The 19,859-nt window shown below is 32.5% G+C and overlaps 1 protein-coding gene across 2 annotated transcripts; it reads right to left on the bottom strand.

The window, feature by feature from the left end:
• Nucleotides 1-664: 664 nt before the first annotated feature.
• LOC140050096 (proteolipid protein DM beta-like) lies at nucleotides 665-19,257 on the bottom strand. 2 transcript variants are annotated; one of them, XM_072095117.1, is made up of 7 exons: nucleotides 18,911-19,257; nucleotides 12,946-13,120; nucleotides 9,135-9,294; nucleotides 5,898-6,045; nucleotides 5,545-5,615; nucleotides 5,282-5,347; nucleotides 665-3,239 (listed from the first exon to the last, which is right to left on the bottom strand). In XM_072095117.1, exons 1-7 carry the CDS (start codon nucleotides 18,915-18,917, stop codon nucleotides 3,081-3,083), a joined length of 786 nt encoding a protein of 261 aa, XP_071951218.1. In that variant the 5' UTR covers nucleotides 18,918-19,257; the 3' UTR covers nucleotides 665-3,080. The 2 variants fall into 2 exon arrangements, with proteins under 2 accessions (XP_071951218.1, XP_071951217.1); XM_072095116.1 differs by lacking the exon at nucleotides 18,911-19,257 and adding an exon at nucleotides 14,455-14,745.
• Nucleotides 19,258-19,859: the final 602 nt, after the last annotated feature.

Below are 19,859 nucleotides of genomic sequence, written 5' to 3'. Positions count from 1 at the left end.
TAGACCTATAAATGACGTCACGTCTACGCAAAGTTTCTAGATTTACCGTGGACGTAATGCATGGTACATAGTGCCTTTAGATGAAAATTTATGAAACTGGCGTTCCCAGGTGCATGTAAATGCAATGGATACAGTTTCAACAAAACTAAGAAATGTTGATACAGCCGGCCGCATACGCAGCAGCTGATGCGCAACGGACCGTGATTTCATCATTAATATGTTATGCATTTGCCTCTTGGTAATTCTGAACCATCAATAATTAACATCAGGTATGTTTAGATTTAATTAAGGCTAAGTAAAGGTCCCTTCCACTTAAAGACCCATTCAATATTATATTTATATGTGGCCTATAACAGTTCTAACTATAAACATTGTGTGCAATTTAGGTTTAGTAGCCACAGTAGGTCCATGATCTATTTGAACCGTCTACACGTTCGACTATTCATACTGCTATATTTTCTCAACAACTCTAAACAAAATCTGCAGAGACGCGTAAAAAAAGACAAATTCGACGCGGTATTTATTCGACACAGGCGCTTTATTCGATCATTTACGATACTTAATGCATAGTTATATACGAGAAAGCGTTTGACGTGCCTGGAATACCAACGCGTTTTACGTAGTAATAATAAACGCTTTAATAAATCACACTTGAAATGCTTGCCTATAGTCAAATGTTTATTGCCGTGTAAATAGCTTACCAACTGCAAGAAAAGCAGTCAGTCATGCACAAAATCTGCTCGTACGTAGAAATTCAATATATCCACAAAAAAAACGAGGTAAAATAATTATAACTTACATGAATGTATACATATAGTTTAAACTTGAACATTCTAAGAGGTGGGAAAGTTTGTACAGTTGCAGTTGTTACGTATTTTTGAGATTCAACATGCACTTTTTATCTATTCATAAAAAAAGTAAAACTAAATATTGTACATATTTTACATGAAGAAATTATAACCGAAAAACGGAAAATGAAAACGTGGCAAAGGCGTGCACGGAAATGTCTATTTAAACTTTATGGACATGAAGTTGTCTAGTCGACCGCATGCGAGTGACACAACAGGCCAAAGTCGACTTTAGAGTTGTGCTTAAAATAAGTTCAGAATCGGAAGTCCACACCAGCACGGCTATATATTACTTTATACAAAATATATTGTTACGGATAGTGTAAATAGTTGCACCAGTGGCATTCCATACGAATGCGTTCGTTTAGGCCTACACAACTCACACGTTTTTTTTAGTTGTGCGCTGACAATGTTTTGCTTTTAATTTGTTTGGGGTTGAACGCGTTTAAAATATGATGACGATCCAAAAATATTCTTAAGTCTATGAGTAGAACTATTTGTGGCCAATAAGTTTGCAAATGGGAAGAAAAACCCAAGACACTGGGGTAATGTCTCTAATGACAAATGTGCAAAAACACCGATACAAACATTGGCCTGTTCATTCAATTAACATACGTCACTATGACCAGGACTTGTGACGTCATCCTTCAAAGGAAGACATTTTGATTAAGAAAGGAAATTCTGTTTTCATTTGTCTGTCATTTCTTTTTGGCCGTTGCCTGATAATATTTATCGAGACGATTATAAAATAAGTATTCGTGGAGAATGTTGCTGGAAGAACTTTTAGGCAATAACGGAAGTAATAGTAAAGGTCACCCAGGTCATTTCCAACTACTAAAAAATGGCTTGAAAAATCATGCGCGCATAAATTGTAAAAATCTACCTATCAAGTTAATTTCACTTTAGTACAATATTACATTTCTTAATAAATAATCAAAACATACAGTCTCTTCGTGTTTTTAAATAACTTAATAAAACAGCATTTTAAGAATAAAAGTTATGTTACATTATGTAAAACAATTTTATATAAAAATGACTTGTGTCAGAATAAATACATTAAAAAAAATCCCCAATGGCAAGTATATGATACAGTGGCACCCCTTCGTTGGGACACCTCTATTAAGGGGAAACTTTGTTGAGTCTCGAACTTGTCCCCTCGTCTCTATATTTAATACAGGACTTTTTAGTAGTTAATTAAATTGGCAAGATTTTGAATTGTAAATACATATTGTAAAAAATAACACATAGGATTGAAAGAAAAACTTAAATATTTTAATAAACATCTATAATCGTCAATAAATCATAATTAAAACATAAATATCTTTCTATTGTAAGTTATGTAATTAAACTTTTAAAAGCCAACTCGTTCCGATACTGAAATTAGAAGGAATTAACATGTTAGCAAATCTAAATCTAATCTAAGGTACATTAATTATAGGTTATTAGTAATTACAAAGTGATGAATACGCCCTGTGTATTTTGAAATTGGGTTAAACCATTATGGAAAATAGAACAGTGCAGTATTACGTATGTAGGGCTTGGTTCCCAACGCAACGCAAGGACGTAAGCGCAACGCAAGCGTGTTTGACCAATGACAAGCGACAGTGCGAATAATCCATAGCTTGTTATTGGTCAACTCACTTACGTTGCGATACGCGCTTGTGTTGTGCCTCTAGTGGGAACCAAGCATTATATTAAAGCAATTTCATTAAGAATTAGTATAATTTGAATCTAAAAGGATGATTCTAGATCATTTATCCCTTGTCCTAAGTAGACTCGAGTATAAATCGGTGAAGTTTCTTTGTCTTCGGTAACATAATTCGTTTTATGAACATTAATACTCTTGTGTTTAAATAATCGATTCAAGATGGCGTATCTGCTTATCATTTGCAGCAAAACGTCATATGTCAGTTGAGTAGAGAAGATCGATTCCCTTACCGTCAGTTACAAATCTAATCCATAGTGTTCCCTTGGTGGGTAAATGCGATCTCAGCAATATTTGTTGTAGATAATAAAGTTCTTCACAAATTCGTGTCCATAAAATGACGTAGTCAGTCGAATCGCAAGCCAAAATGCTAATTTGTGCCACGTCAGAAATAAAGTTGTGCAATATTCTTGGGATATTTAAAAATTGCCAATCGTTCATTCAGCCATATTGCGGTTAAGTACTTTTGTAAGAAATTTCCAAAGAGTATTTACATTGTTTTTTTAAAATGTTTTTTTTTTCTTTTTCTACAAATCAGTCGTTCTTGTTTCGGGATTCATAAATAAATCTTCATTCGTGTACGTTCCGTGGTTTTCGTTTGTGTTGCCAGTTTTCCGTATTCCTTGCAATTTTCCGTAAGTCCGTACGTACGCATAGTTTGCGGCTAACGCAATCAAAAATATAACCTGGGAATTCAGTAAAAAATGTAAATTCAGTAATCCAATAATGTAGCATTCAACCTGGAGGAAACCATTCCGCCATGATACAACAAAAAGAAGATTTATATCAAACAGATACCTAAGGAAAGTTAATCACATTATTTTGTTCAAAAATATCTTTAAATGACACGTGACTTTGATAAAACAGAGAAATGATTGACAGAAAAAAAAGAAAAACAAAACTGAAAGACGTTTCATTTTTTAAATGACACTATTTTGGTAAATATATATATTATATCAGTGATACTATTAACGAAAAAAAGAAGACATTGAAATACATAGTGGGAAAAGCGTATCAGCTAAAACCATTTCATGGCATATAGTAAATCTTTCTATAATCTCACTAATTCAAATCGAAAGAAACTTAGAGTGAAAATATCGATCTTATCGTCAATGAACATTAGAATTGAGAGATGTTAATAAACAATCATTATCTGTCACATTTGTAATATAAATAAGCTAAGATATAAAAGAAAGGTTTCAATAAACTTTCATTAAAATGAGTGTGATGGAAAACACCTTAAGGACAAATAATGTTGATATTTCCTCAATAAATGGAAAGGAGTTGATTAAACACACCTAAACGTTATTAATATCGAAAATTAATAATAGTGTGATGAACAAATTCAATGAAGTATGTAAAATCGTATCAAAATGGAGAGAAGTTGATGAAACGTCGTCATCAAAAAGTTTTATAGCGTAATTGGAAGAGAGTAATTAAAATTAAGGGCTGTAACAAAATCGAGATTAAATGACTTGAATAAACTTTGTCATATAAGCCAAATGGTTCATAGACATTGATATTCAATACCAAATTAAACCGTAAATGTCCGTAAAAATTGAGAAATATTGATGAAACTTTGTCAACCAAATGTTTCAAAGAAATTGATTAGATACCACATGTACCATCAATGTCCGTAAACTCGTATAACAATGAAGAGCAATTGATAAAACAGTGCAATAATAATTAAAACGGCTAATAAAATAATATTAATATTAATAATATTTAAATCGTATCAAATGGAAAGAAGAAAGAAACTTTGTCAACCAAATATGTTATAGAAATTAATTAGATATCACATAAATTTCAATGAACGACGTAAAATCGTATCAAAATAGAGAGCAATTGATGAAACAGTGTATATTGATTAAAATGGCAAATAAAAGAAATTTTTGATATTTAAATTGTATTAAAATGGAGGGAAGCTGATGAACCGTTTTATATATAAGCCATGTAGATCTTAATTAAAATGACAATATCGACCAGTTTGTCTGGGTGGACGTGTATAAATAGTTTCAACATATCAATCCATTAGGTGAATTTAAGATGAGATCAAATGTCTCAGCTAAAAGCTATTAGTGTGAACGAAAAAATGGTACTTGTTGTATTGACCCACTTTTTGTGGAAAGTTAAAATGATAAGTATATTTTTAACAAAATGTATGTATGTACTAAGTACAGAAAATTCACGTTAGAGAACATTGTCTTTAAATACAAAATATTATATTTTATAATTATCATTATCTTCAACTAGAAATCATTATGTCTAGTTGATCTTTAACTAGAAATCCTGAATGTTTCTTTTTTTCTGTGCACCGTTCAGGGTTGACCAGCATAGCATAGGTATTTAACACCTGTTTGGACTTTCCTTGCCTTTTGTATTTTGTTTTATCTTTTTTTTGTATTGTATATGGCAGAAATGTAATAAATAAAATAAAATACAAACATATTATCATCACGCTACATTCTAAATCAAAGGTGTGATCAGCATAAAATTTCATCTTCATCATTTCCATCAACCTTATCATTAGCAAAAAAATTATAATATACGTTGTAGCATAAACTGACTTTTATTCCACATCAATATTATCTACCTTGCCCTTTAATTCTTCACCAACGGCATGATTCTATTATAAACCAACCAGTGTAATTGAATTAGACATATCTACTTATCGAACCGTTTTAACTAACTTAATTAATTGATACAAAGCATGTAACTATAAACTTACTAATGAGATGGTTATTCCTACACAAGATGCAATTGATAGAGCGGTTGAGTCAAATACTTCATCGGCCTTAAAAATAAAATGCACAATAAATAATATTAATAATAATATAACATTTTCAGAGTTACACCGCGATGCGGGAATGCGTATATGCCGTATGCTATATCTATCAGCGTCATTTCTTGTCAAATCATGTTCTTCTCTTAAAATGTTCTTATAATATTAATTTAATCGTACACTCGTCTAACGATTATTGAATAACTTACTCTCATACAGAAGTCCTCGAGCTGTGGTCCACAGATCACTCTTGTCGCATTCGATTCTTCTTGTGAAAAACCTGTAAAAAAGCGTACATTTTGCCAGTAAACAACTATATTCAGCAATAGATATTTACATTACACGAGTTTTACAGAGTCAAGTTTGTCTGTAGTCGTAAGACACATAATGCGCTGCTTCCCACAGTCCCTCATATGGAGCATCAAAACTAGCAGTGTTTATAATGATCATTTTTTTTAATAGTCTTTTTTCCCCATTGTTACATACGTACCCGTTTGAGTATGTTTACTGCGAAATTACAAATAAAGTAGTCTACCACAAAGGGTGCACAAAGGCAACTTACCATATGACGTAAGATCTAAGCAAGAATTCTGAAATGTTTCAACGTTGTTGCAAAATCCATTCAACATAATAACCATTGTTGTTGGGAAACAAAACAGGACTGATATTACGGTCCATGCCACGCATAAAACGAATGTTATAAAAGCAAGCTGAAAAAAATAATGTAATTATCAAACAAGGTTATGTTTAACGTGATCCTCAAATAAATTATTTTTTCCGAAGTAAAAGTGAAATTAACCTTTAATAATACATAATATCTTTAGAAATGTTTGGTTTAGTGTACTTTTAGTTTATTATTGTGAGGCTCCTTTCATAATGCCACTGCAATCTAACACTGAGTTCGCCTTACGAAGATAGAAACTCGTAATATTCTTTTGATCTTATACCTGGTTGCGAGAAATACCAACATTATTGTACTATATTCTGTTAAGGGGCGTGGAGACTGATCATGTCGCAGCCACAGATAAACCTTTTGATCTCTGGAACTCATGTTGTTAGATTGAATTGATAATACTATTTGTAAATTTAGAACAATACAATTGCTTACTTAAAACTGTACCACTATTGAGTGGTTTGGGCTGGTGAATTATTGTGCCTAAATCTTTGATCATGGATTGGGAGTAACTTTAGCTAAAGTTCTAGGCCAAAATCGACAAACGAATTATCGGCGCGTCGATTGTAATGCCATCGAGCGATGCCATATTTTTGTTTAATGAAATGCATTGTGGGTATGCCAATAATTCATTTCCAGGCACGCGATTCATGTTTAAAAGTTCATGTACTGCAAGTCGCATTGAATTAAACACCAACTTTTATTAGCGCAATTAATTATATCGCTTTAGACACGAAGTGTCTCGAGTATGTGCTTAAATAATGAATTACCGGACAACAACACGAAAGGCGAAAGACGAAAATTACGAATAGCGTAATAACACGGATTAACTTTGATTCCGATAATGAATTTCAATCAAAATCATACACTGAATTGTAATAAGGTTTATCGAATATTATTAGTAATGCGACTATATTGAGTTCGAATATAAATGTCCCCTTAAAATAGGGGGTTTCCCTGAATAGGGGTTTCGCCTGAATTGCGTTGGTCATGTTAGTTCGCTTCAAAGGAAAGTATCCTCTTAATATGTGGGGGGGAGGTATCCTCTTAATATGTGGGGGGAGGGGGAGGAGGGGGTTGGTGTATCCCGAATGATGGAATCTACATTATATCGTTTTCACCAAAGTAACAAACAGTCGATGTAAAGCCCTGTCTACACTATCAACACAATGTAATGTGCCCATATATGGACACAATGATGTAATACCACTACCATATTTGGGCACATCACTGCAATATTTAGGCACATCCCACTTTTTTTTGTCTAACTAGTTTGATAGTGTAGACAGAGCTTTACACTATGTTTAAAATAAACATTATTACTAAATGATAAATAAGATAAAGAGATTAGTTCGATTTTTCAATGAACCGCACGCGTAACCATTAATTTATGTTACATTTTTCCCGCCGTTTTAAGGAAAATATTCACTAGACTTTGCAATCTGTAAAGTTATTATGATAGGCTAGATTAAAACCAAGTACTAGTTAAACATTATTGATTTGGAGAATGCTAATCATAGATTTGAGGTAAATGACACGAGGAGATTTTAAAAGATGAGTACATAAGCCAATTATCAATATATATGTCTGGATATGTGACTGTAATGTAAATGTGATTCTAATTGTAAATATATGTTCCTAAATGTAAATGGGATTGAGACTGCAAATGTGACTGTAAATGCGACTGTAAATATGTGAGGCTGTAGGCCTATGTGACTGTAAATGTAATAATGTGATTGTAAGTGTATGTGACTGTAAATGTAATATGTGACTGTAAATGTAATAATGTGACTGTACATGTAATAATGTGACTGTAAATATAATAATGTGACTGTAAATGTATGTGACTGTAAATGTATGTGACTGTAAATGTATGTGACTGTAAATGTATGTGACTGTAAATGTAATGTGACTGTAAATGTAATGTGACTGTAAATGTAATAATGTGACTGTATATGTAATAATGTGACTGTAAAATGTAATAATGTGACTGTAAATGTAATAATGTGACTGTAAATGTATGTGACTGTAAATGTAATAATGTGACTGTAAATGTAATGTGACTGTAAATGTAATAATGTGACTGTAATGATGTGACTTTAAATGTAATAATGTGACTGTAATAATGTGACTTTACATGTAATAATGTAAATTTAATAATGTGACTTTAAATGTAGTAATGTGACTTTAAATGTAATAATGTAAATGTAATAATGTGAATTTAAATGTAATAATGTAAATTTAATAATAATAATGTGATTAAATTATGTAACTGTAAATGTAATTATAAACTGTAAATGTAATCATGTGACTCTAAATGTAATATGTGACTGTAAATGTAATAATGTGACTGTAAAATGTAATAATGTGACTGTAAATGTAATCATGTGACTGTAAATGTAATAATGTGAATGTAAGATGTAATCATGTGACTGTAAAATGTAATCATGTGACTGTAAGATGTAATCATGTGACTGTAAAATGTAATCATGTGACTGTAAAATGTAATTATGTGACTGTAAAATGTAATTATGTGACTGTAAAATGTAATTATTTGACTGTAAAATGTAATTATTTGACTGTAAAATGTAATAAGGTGACTGTAAAATGTAATAAGGTGACTGTAAAATATAATAATGTGACTGTAAAATGTAATATGTGACTCTAAATGTAATAATGTGACTGTAAAATGTAATAATGTGACTGTAAAATGTAATAATGTGACTGTCAAATGTAATAAGGTGACTGTAAAATATAATAATGTGACTGTAAAATGTAATAATGTGACTCTAAATGTAATAATGTAACTGTAAAAGTGACCGTGAATTGACTGCAAATATAAATGTAATGTCATGTGATTTATTATAGCTATTTGACATAACATTTTCTGTAATCGTGCAATTGTTCAACTGTTTAAATACTTTCTGTTTCCAAATATTAATCGATAATGAAATTGCTCATGCTCATTTTAAAATGTTCACTTTCGTTGCCGACAATCATAAGATTTGAGTGGTAGTTGTAGTTAAATTCTTAATTACACCAAAGTTTTCCATTTTGTATCCACCTTATGGTTTAATCCCACTTTCCGCAAATAATGAAACAATCCATGTTTTACTAAAAACTTACAAATCCTGTTGTTCCAACGCCACAGTATCTTGAAAGCTTCCCCCTGCACGTTCGATTTCTTGTCGGACCTGTTTCCAAGATTGAAACTATTATCAGTATCAAACCAAATGCGCTCATTCCTGCTGTGACGTAAATGATGACGTCATTTACACTATCAATTCTGTTTGATAAAGAAAGAGAGAAACATACGTGACAGTTTCGGATTAAGGATAGCACTTATTGGCATGAAGAATGTTTGTATTTTATAGAAACTGCCTAGCCTTTTGAATATATTAAAAACGTTGTAATAACTTAGAATAAGAATGTCTGCACAAGTGCAATTTTAGTATTATCGTTCCTGATGTTCTTGAGGTCATGGGTTCGAATCTTGAGGCACTCTTTTGGAAATGTCCATGAGTCTTTACCAATATTAAATACAATACAAGATGACAGGATTTTCTATGATCATCACATCTCAACCTTTGCACCGATTACCCTCCTCAGCGACTACCGTACCTTCCCCATCGATTACTCTCCCCCACCGATTACTCTCCTCCCCCACTGATTACTCTCCCCCACTGATTACTCTCCCCCACTGATTACCCTCCCCATCGATTAACGTACCCTCCCCACCGATTTCTCTCCCCACAGATTACCCTCCCCACCGACTACCGTACCCTCCCCACCGACTACCGTACCCTCCCCACCGATTACTCTCCCCACTCTAACCTCTGTAAGTTGCATCGATACATTACATTTACTGCATTTGAAATTTCCAACATTGCAGCATAACAAACTTAGTTCCTAAAAATATTGATTTCTTTCCTGTTTTTGCATGATAATGTATCTTAAACATCCGTTATTATGCTATTAGACAGACATTTGGCTTGAACAGTTTCACTATATAAGAGTACATGACCTCAATCGGCATAGTACAAATAAAGTAACTTGTAATGGTTTTTATGTGCTTTTAATTAAAAATACGGCGAACAATAACTTGGTTTTCTTTTGACTAATGCCGACTCAATTTTATGGAACATAAATTGATATTAATGAAGTAATTGTCTATATTCTATAATCTATTATGTCAAATAAGATTGGAACACTCTACTACAATCCAGACATATTATTCTACAGATATTTCAATGTAAATTTTTGATGTGTGTGTTTTATCTTTGCAAAATGAATTGAATTGAATAATAAAAAGTAATCGTATTTTATTCAAATATTTCTGGAGTATTTACAAGTTTTAGAAACAATTGCTTAAATTCTCAAACTTATCATCATCACCGTTTTGGTCCTTTGGTCCCTTCTGTATGCCTTATTGAAGTATTAATTATTAATTACTTATGTACTGTTTAATACTAAAGAAGAAAATGAACGTTTACTTTAAATTAAATGAAAAAAAAAACAAATATTTTGTTCCTTTCATGATGTTTATATTAAAAAATATTAGTTTCATGTTTAATGATATCCATGTTACTTTTGATACGGTAGTCTAATGGTACTTATAATATCACATATTAGAAGTCAAAATGGGCATATTTAAGTTATTATCCATCAACATTTAAATCGTAACGGAAGTCTGCAGGAAAAAGTTGCAGAATTTGCAGTCACGAACGTGATGTTAATTAAATCAAAATGACAACTTGTATCACGACCGGCTTTCGTAGAAACCTTTTGGATGTTTGTAAAGAAATGAACAAAATATTTTTAATTTAAATTAAAAAAAAACCTTGTTCCCTTCCTCTACAAAATGTAAATATTTTTCCTAATAACCCTATTGTAGGTTTGTATAAAGAAGATAGGATATCTAGCCAGATTTTAAAGAAAGGGTTAAGTTCTACATTCTGTCTCTTGTCAAATTTTGGAGAAACCCAATGCATGTTTGTACAAAAATGGAAAAGATATTAGGCCAAATAAAAACAATAGGATAACGTCCCCTCCCTCATTAAATTCTGGAGAAAAGATATTAGGTAAAACATTTTAGCTGATTAAATGTTGGCCTTTTAAAACTATTTTCTATTCTTTTTTAATGGTTAAAAAATAAATTGAAGGATATCACTAATTTTTCATCAAAATGTCCTGTTTGTGATCTTCAAAGTGACAGCTGAACTTTTAACTCATGTTGGTAAATCACGGTAGTTAATAGTAAATCCCCTAATCAAAAGAAAAAAAAATCAAATCCCGGACGTGAACGAACTTTTTTTTTTGCTTTAGACCTATAACCTGCATTGACTTAATGCCTGTTTTATCTCATTGTACATGTTTCTCTCTCTCTCAATGTTGTTCTAAGATGCCATTCTTGCCGAAATTTACAGGATTTATTGTTTAAGTAAAGCACCACAATCAAAGGAATATCCATCATGAATGAATCAATAGTCCATTTTTATAGCACCATTTCAACAAAGTTTATTAACAATATTTTCTTTGAACGCTCGGCAAACAGACACGATAATCTTTAAAATAACTGAAGATTTTAAAATTGGTAGTGATAAGGATTAATTGTCGTGTGCTCGTGTTTGTTTAGATTTGTTTTATTGTGTGTTTTGATAATAATCTTGTTATTGCAGTTCAAATTTTTATCTTTTGTCATAAATAATATTGCAATTAATCGACATTGTTGAAAGTTGTTGTTCAGTTTATTAGCAGCGTATGTCAACTAATGACGTCATGGATAATGTAAGAACATTGGCTACATTAATGTTTCAGTTTCTAGTGTATAGACACATGCTGTATACACATTATCATAATTTTAACTTTTCTTGGAAAGTCTATCGTTAATTGTGTGCGCATGCGTGTACCGTATGTAAATTAGGAGCGCGCTGATTTGTATCGTACAAAATGTTATAGCATTAGAAGAATAGACTCTCACAATATATATCCTTATTTAACACATTAACGTGTATGCCTATATTTATTTTGATTAATTTCTTTCTGCGTAGCATTCGTGTAAGAACATTATTGATTGAAGAGAGTACAGCAAGCGTTGTCGCTGTGTCTGCGAGTCGAGTCAAAAGGACAGTAATTTATCAAAAACTGCTAATTCCTATTCAAATCTATTGTGAATTATTCATATTGCACTCTTCTACGATAATGTTTCTATTGATTAATTAATGTAATGTTAAAACCATACATTGCATAACCTTTAAAGGTCCGGTTTAACGGAAAGATCAAAAGTTTTCAAAAATTTCCATTCATCAAAAACAAATACATTACCTTATTCCAATTGATGATCAGTTCATATAAATATAATACCTGTATCCTCATTAATTCAGTAATTATTATTATATTATGTCTATTATTATTATGACGTGCCAATCTGTCATACATAATCTTAGTTTTAAAGTAGGAAATCTTGGATATCGCTATTAAGATAGTTTAAAGCGATATCTCTATTAACAATTAATCTCTATTTTCCGAAAAATTACAGTTTTACATAACTCATCAAAACCGGATCTGACTATTTTGCTTGTATCAGTTTCGGTCTCTCTTTAGAATCATTGTAAACACAATAAACTAGACGTAATTAGTTCCACAATTAATGTCTTCTTAAACCAGCCGATTCTCGGTACTATATCTATTTCCCCAGTATCATAGGAATATTTGGTAATACACATGAGTTCCACATGTATCTAGTAGTAACCTAACTCTTAACAAAATATTCTTTTGATATAGATAGTATGTGGAGATACAGCACTGGGAATCGAGTGCAGCTTAAAGCCAGTCTCCAATTGGCGTCTTTACTTTGGAGCAGAAATGATTGGGATTTTCCAATCTTCTTTGCTTGAGAAAGTCATGCAGAACTAAACGTGTTTCTGCTAATACTTACGCTGTCTGTATGTCCTCACTGGCTATTGTTCCGTTAAACATTACTTCGAAATCATCCAGTACGTTAAGTAAGCTTTTCACAAATATAACAAGTCCAGCAACGTACAATAAAAAGGCAAACACAGAGACGAACGGAATGCGACGGACACATCTTGCGAACCGAATACTCGAACAACCTGCCAACAAAAAATAATTTAAATTAAAATACATTAAACATAAATATAAAAATATAACGTAAACGATAACCCTACATCTTTTATTTGATGTATAACAGTATCTGATACACAAATTACTACCAACTATTTGTTTCTAAATATTGCTGTAGATGTGTTGTTCGGTCAATGAGGCCGCAGGTCCTTTTTATATTGAGGCCTTGATGTGACGTATATTTCTAATGTATAGTTAAAACATTAAAGAACAATTAAGCCTACAATACAGTATTTCTTTATTTGACCAAAACCCATTCCTATGCAATAACGGTACCGTTTGATAACAAAACTACAATTATTTCAATATTTTGTTCAAATTAAAAAAAAATGTTTATTCGGTAAAACAATACAAAAAGAACCCTCGTGAAGCCCAAGGGGGATTGTTCCATGACGTAGAAAGGGGTGGGGAGGGGCGTGAAACAAAAACAAAATAAAAACAAAAACAAATGTTAAATATTTACTGCAATATAAAAATTCATGATATTTAAAAATAAACAAAACATAAACGCAGGAAACATGAAGACTGTTGACTCATATTATTCACATTATATATTTCATCAAATTACAAACAAACGCCAGTCTATTATGTTTGTTGTCAAACATGTTGTTCTCTCTGGCTACGATCCAGCACATGTCACTATATAGGCCTAGGTAAAGGACAAAGAAACAGACGCATCGATCGTATAGAAATCACACACAATCAATATGAATCGAATACGTCGCTTATTTAATTAACAGAACGTTAAATTGAAGTTATGTGTGAGGTTAGATTAATGTAAAACGTTATAATTCCAGTGTAGACGGTAACGTAACGTAATAAACGGAAAACCAGTATTGTATAAACGACGACGACAGACTACAAATTGCACGGTTTGCAATGTTGTAAAAACATAGGCCTATGCCTATATCATTTGATACCGTAAGATCATCCAATAGCGTATTTCAAGTTCGAAATCATAAGCGTAACGTAACGCATTAACGTATTGTAATAACAGTTAAAACGGCCATTACCGTAATTGAAATGACATTAGACCTATTATCTAAATTAGTATTGTACCTTTGTCATGTGAATTCTTATGCAATGCTACCACATGTCGTAAGAAATTTAAAAACTTAATAAGGCCCTACAATTATGACGATAGTTTATACACATGCGAGTTGTTGTTTGTGTGAAGGGAGGGGTTGTTTTGGAGTATTTCAATAACAAGTAACAAGTGCTGAAGACTCATGAGAGTGGGGGTGCTTTTTCACCTGACCTCATTCTGTATGTGACCTGTCTAATAACCGATATCGATTCTTACCTTTTTCATCTGCATCATAATAATAGTAATGTTTCGATCTTCTACTGTCTTTTTGAGGCATTATAGTCCCTTAAATAGTCTCACAACTTTTCAAATAATAATATCCTAAAATCAAATCGCAGTCAAAATTCAGAGAATAGAATCCACAACTTCAATTCGTCATATCCAAAAACTAGTAAATAATTAATATGTTAATGAGCTCTGCAGACGACCAACAGTCTTATTTCCTTCGGTTTGCAAAGCAAAGTAGTCAGTTGAGTCAGCTAACACGTTTGTGTGTACTCTGCAGCTAAGGTTGATTCGATTCATAAAACAGGGGGAAGATATTGAATATTCCGAAAGCCGTTCATAATCTAATTACAGCATATACTGCCGTTCTATTTAAAGTCATCATGACCTCAGGGAAACCTTTCGGTGTGAACGTGAAGCATCATTGAGGGCCTACATATGTATTTTGCGACTTTCAGTGTATCGTTTCTGGTTGTGAATTACGCATTTAGTTCCGTTTTCTGTCTCTTTTGTTCATTTGTAGCGTTTACTTGACAGTTACGTCACGTCGTAGATATTAATATATGACCTAGATCATATCATATTTGGTTTAAAATCATAATAATTTCTAAATTACTCACATAATCGACATCCTGCTAATAGAGTTACTCACCATAATATTTCATATTCATATAAATCGTATCACCGAGAAAACTACAGTTGGAAAACGTAAAATATATAATGTTTAAAGCTAATAGCTTTTATGTCAACATCTGTGTATAGTGTTATATTATGCAGTAATTAAAACACTGTATACAATATAGGTCAAAACAATCCATAAATCATGGGTATCAAGTATAAAAGTCGTTCTCTCGACGTGTTATCATCGACCGCATCACTTAACGCTCAGTGCTAAGTGCCTGTTTCTGTAAATGGAATTTTTGAATTATATATATAAATTTGAAATATATATACAGTATATGTATTATTACACAGTAGAACCCCTCGTTTTGGAAATTCCTATTTTAGAGGACACCCTTATTAAGAAGACGATTTGGGGTACTGAATATGTCCCCTTAATAGGGGTTTTACTATAATGTATTTATTTAGTAAGGTTTAGATCAGGTTATATAGGCATACTATATGACCGATTTAATGGGTATTTAGGCGTATGAATAATGATGATGACTTTTTTGTCAGTGTAGACATAGTTTAAAATTCCGTTTACATACAACCCATGTCTACACTGACAAAAAAGTATGATGCAGCCAAATATGGTAGAGTGATATGCCCAAATATAGTAGTGACGTAATCACGTCCATATAATATATCACATTATGTTGTTGTCACATAAAGTGTGGAAAGAGCTTTACAGAAGTTCAATTCGCATCAAATTATGTAGGCCCCTACAATATAATTACTAGTTATGCTTTTCGTAGTTTGGCTTGTTTTTCCTGTTATGTCTGTCTGAGAGCTTTAATTTTGAAAATGAAGTTTGCTACGGTATTGTTTTCAACCTGAGCTTTCCACCTTTTCCACCTAGGGAACCAAAATGCATATGTTCCCCTTTTTTCTAAACTAACCTACGATCATCCTATAGTACTATTGCTGTTCTGTACCCTTTGTTTTGTTTGAAAATGATTCAAGTCTATATCTACCGACGTTAAACCCAACGGCGGAAATATGTGGGCACTTGGCCTTTCATCCTCAATGTTAACCGTCTTAATCCCGCCCTTTTGAGAGTTTGCAGACAATGATCAGAACAGAACCAGACTAGTGCAGATTTGCTATATTCCCAACTGGTATAATAATTGAAAACACAGGAATAGAAACCATCGGAAACAAGTGTTTTGTTATAATCAGGGATGGGATAATAAATGTTCAAAATTCTGTTATTTTACATTTTTAGTACGTCATGAATAAAACTAACCTGATTGGTAAAGTATCCTGATTGCTTTTTGCTCCTAGAAGTGAACCTTGTTGCCAGTACTTATTACCCACGTGGCGTGCCATAAGTCAATACCGTATGTTATCTAATTTTGTATTTATTTATGAAAAGACAACAAATAAAATAAAACTTAAAACCTAAACGTTAATTAGGGGGGTCTATACGATCATTATATTGCCCTTACATTTCTTCTTGGTGGAAATGTGCTCGAAATAATAACTTATGTGATGTAGGCCTACTATAGACGCGCCTTCCATAATGTTTACAAAGCCAGCTGGTGTCTCATTATTAATATTTATAATGAGTCTTATATCGCTAATTTTATAGAATGTCAGATAGCAGCTGGTGCAAACTTAAATCCAGCTGTGTGATGTGCAATTCGCCATCAAATAATGCTTCAATGCATTCAGTGCTTTAAGATAGGCCTAGGCCAACCTAATAGGCCTATTACGCGCAAGATGCTGACGATTGGTACAATATCGTTTTGCTAATGGAGCACGGCGATTCAAATTATTGTTACAAAATATATCAATATCTTCTAGGCCTATATGCTAAATGGGAGTTGTGAAATTGTTTAAACCCGGAGTCACCCTTTAAGATACGATAAAACATGGGAGGCGTGGCAAACTGAGAAATATCACGATAAAAATAATCTACAACTTGCTATGAAACGTCTCAAGTGACAAAAGGTCAAAATAATAAATATGCACTTTCATGGTGAGCTATAAATGAATGTTTTCTGTGTATCTCATCGGTTATGTAGGCATGGAGCACCGTAACGAGAGGATTGGAATGTAAATATAACACAAGATGCCTATACTCGGGGAATGTGTCAATATTAGTGAGCATAATTTGCTCTTTACGATTCCCACTTAGATTATTCATATTTTTAGCGTAAAAAATGTTCATTTAAAAATTAACTTTTTTGATAGTAATTTTTTAGAATATTATCAAATAAATTGTGTATTTGTATTTTGATATCTTAAAATACCGCATCTTATTTCGAATTCTAGAATCATTAGGCCTATTGGATATAAATTGTATATTTCTAAATCCCATTCCATATCTGTTAAATAACTTTAGAATTAATACTGTATAGAATAGAATAAGGGACATACGAGCGGATTCAAGGAGGCCTTTTAAGGACTTAATTTCACCATTTGTAGGCCCTTTCCCCACGAGCTATTTCAAAATCCTGGATCCGGCACTGGACACCTTTAAAATAGTGTCGTTTTGGGGCTGGCATTGATTAGGCCTACTAATTGCTTATATCGCCAATCGTTCGTTTCATGGGAAAGATTGCCCTAATGGGTGTCCTGATGCAAGTAGGCCTATTAATAAAACCGGGTCAATGGAAACTTTAGAATTGATTGTTGTATATCAGTGAGATAACAACCATTACGTCATCGTTTAAACTAAAGAATTACACCTTTATAGTAAAAAGAGGAATTCGAAAGGGAAACTACCTGAAATAACTCAACAATGATTCATAATTAATATAAAAACGTACTATGACAAATGTATACTATTCATTGAGTCTCGTAGGCTATCCAGGAAATGCAGAAGGAAATGATCCCACATTGACAGACACCTTTTATTACCAAAATATTAATTACATCCTTTACCATCCTGCCACTTAATTGAATACAATTTAATCTTTTTTTATATTAATCCCGTAGAAACGTAAACTAATGAAAAAGACAATTTAATTATATTTTTTAATTAATATCCATTCATTTTTTAAATGATTACACGTACTTATTGTAATTTCTTCTTATCTTGATTAAAACTCCTATTTATAACGATTTCAGTCAATTCAATTTTCGGTATAGATTGTCACTCTTACATACATTCTGATGGTCACTCCGTTGTATGATGGTCACTCGGATATTGTGATTGTGTCCTGAGAATAATATCATGGTCACTGCGAATGTCACACTTAACAGCTGATTGTCATCCTTTTTAATATTATCTCATGCTTTTTCCAATTGTCACATTTTCTAATCATGGCCACCACACTTTAGTATTCTACTTAGGAATTGTGATGGTCTTATCACCTTTTAAAATAGTTTAAAAACCTGCATATAATAATATGCGCTTCCGTATTCCTTTCTGGGGTGTGTGTGAGTTGAAATAATTCATCTAGTAGTCAATTTAGTGTACGGAAGTTTTTGTTAGAGTTGTATACTCATAATTTATATTTTACCATAAGTTGTATAATATAACAGTACTTCTTCATTAAAGTAACATTCTTCCATTTACAATATTCTATCCTATTTTATTATCATGTCATGCAATTCACTGTATCCATACATAATAGTCACATGTGGTTCCAAAACATAATTTATACAAACACCTATGATCTGGGTAGCCTATGCCCCATGTTGCGAAAAGACCTACACACAAACTATAACACACTGCTGGAAACGGGATGAGGCCCATACCTAACGAGGAGGTGTAAATTGTATCCACGATATAAAATAATGTCAGTAATAATGTAGTAAAAAGTGGCAAACTTACCTCTCATTCTGGCTAGTGTAATGTTTAGGTACTATACAATATATTCAATCCGAAAGCACACGACCTGACATTTAAAATAGTATAGTTAATACGGTAGAGTGCTGTAAAATAGGCTACTTTTGTCCCACCACTGTCAACTTATATTGTCATGCGGTAAAATCCCAAGGTAATATAACAGCCGTTCAGCTTGGATAATTTTGCGGTTGTGTCATCTTCTGAGCTGTCAGAAGGGGTAATCCATCCCAAACCGCGTCTGATGTTTAACCCGTTACAAACGCTATTTTATAATGCGATAATATTATTGTGTACAATCTGTTAATCGTAATACTTGAATAGAAATTCAGTAGGTGATGAAGCTGCTCAATGAACATCAACAATGAATTTTGCAGCACACGTCGTCTGCTTGTTGTTTGCGCATGATCAGTCCTTTTGGAAATATATAATACATTTGTGACCTTAAACCGTTCGATTTGATCCGACTCTGCTAAATTGTTCTCGAACTGTATAATGAATACACAATATATATTAAATGAGTCGGATTGTGTAGATTCACTGGCAACTGTCAGTGCTCTGAAATATCGTGTCGTTTTATCTCCGTGGCACATTCACCATCACGCAGTGCATAATTCATTTCCATTTGGTGACAACCATATTTTGCGATATGCATGTTTCGAATCAGACAACGAGAAAAAGCGCGGTAGAATCCAACGTGCTGGTATCTTCATCTTCGATATTTATTGAATAAATAATAATGAATGGAATAAATGGAATAAATGGAATAAAATATTAATACGTAACACAATGTAGAATTTGAAATGAGTCATTCGGCTCGTCTGACACTGACAGAAAGCATATGTTTAGGCCTATTAATAATTACAAACAATAAGTCTATTTTAGTTATCAATGATAATTATTTATATCAAAATGAAATATTCATTATCATTAATGA

Source organism: Antedon mediterranea, chromosome 5 (genome assembly GCF_964355755.1).
Source record: "Antedon mediterranea chromosome 5, ecAntMedi1.1, whole genome shotgun sequence".
NCBI lineage: Eukaryota > Metazoa > Echinodermata > Crinoidea > Comatulida > Antedonidae > Antedon > Antedon mediterranea.
The sequence above is the reverse complement of the archived record's forward strand: the minus strand, read 5'-3'. Positions and strand labels throughout refer to the sequence as shown.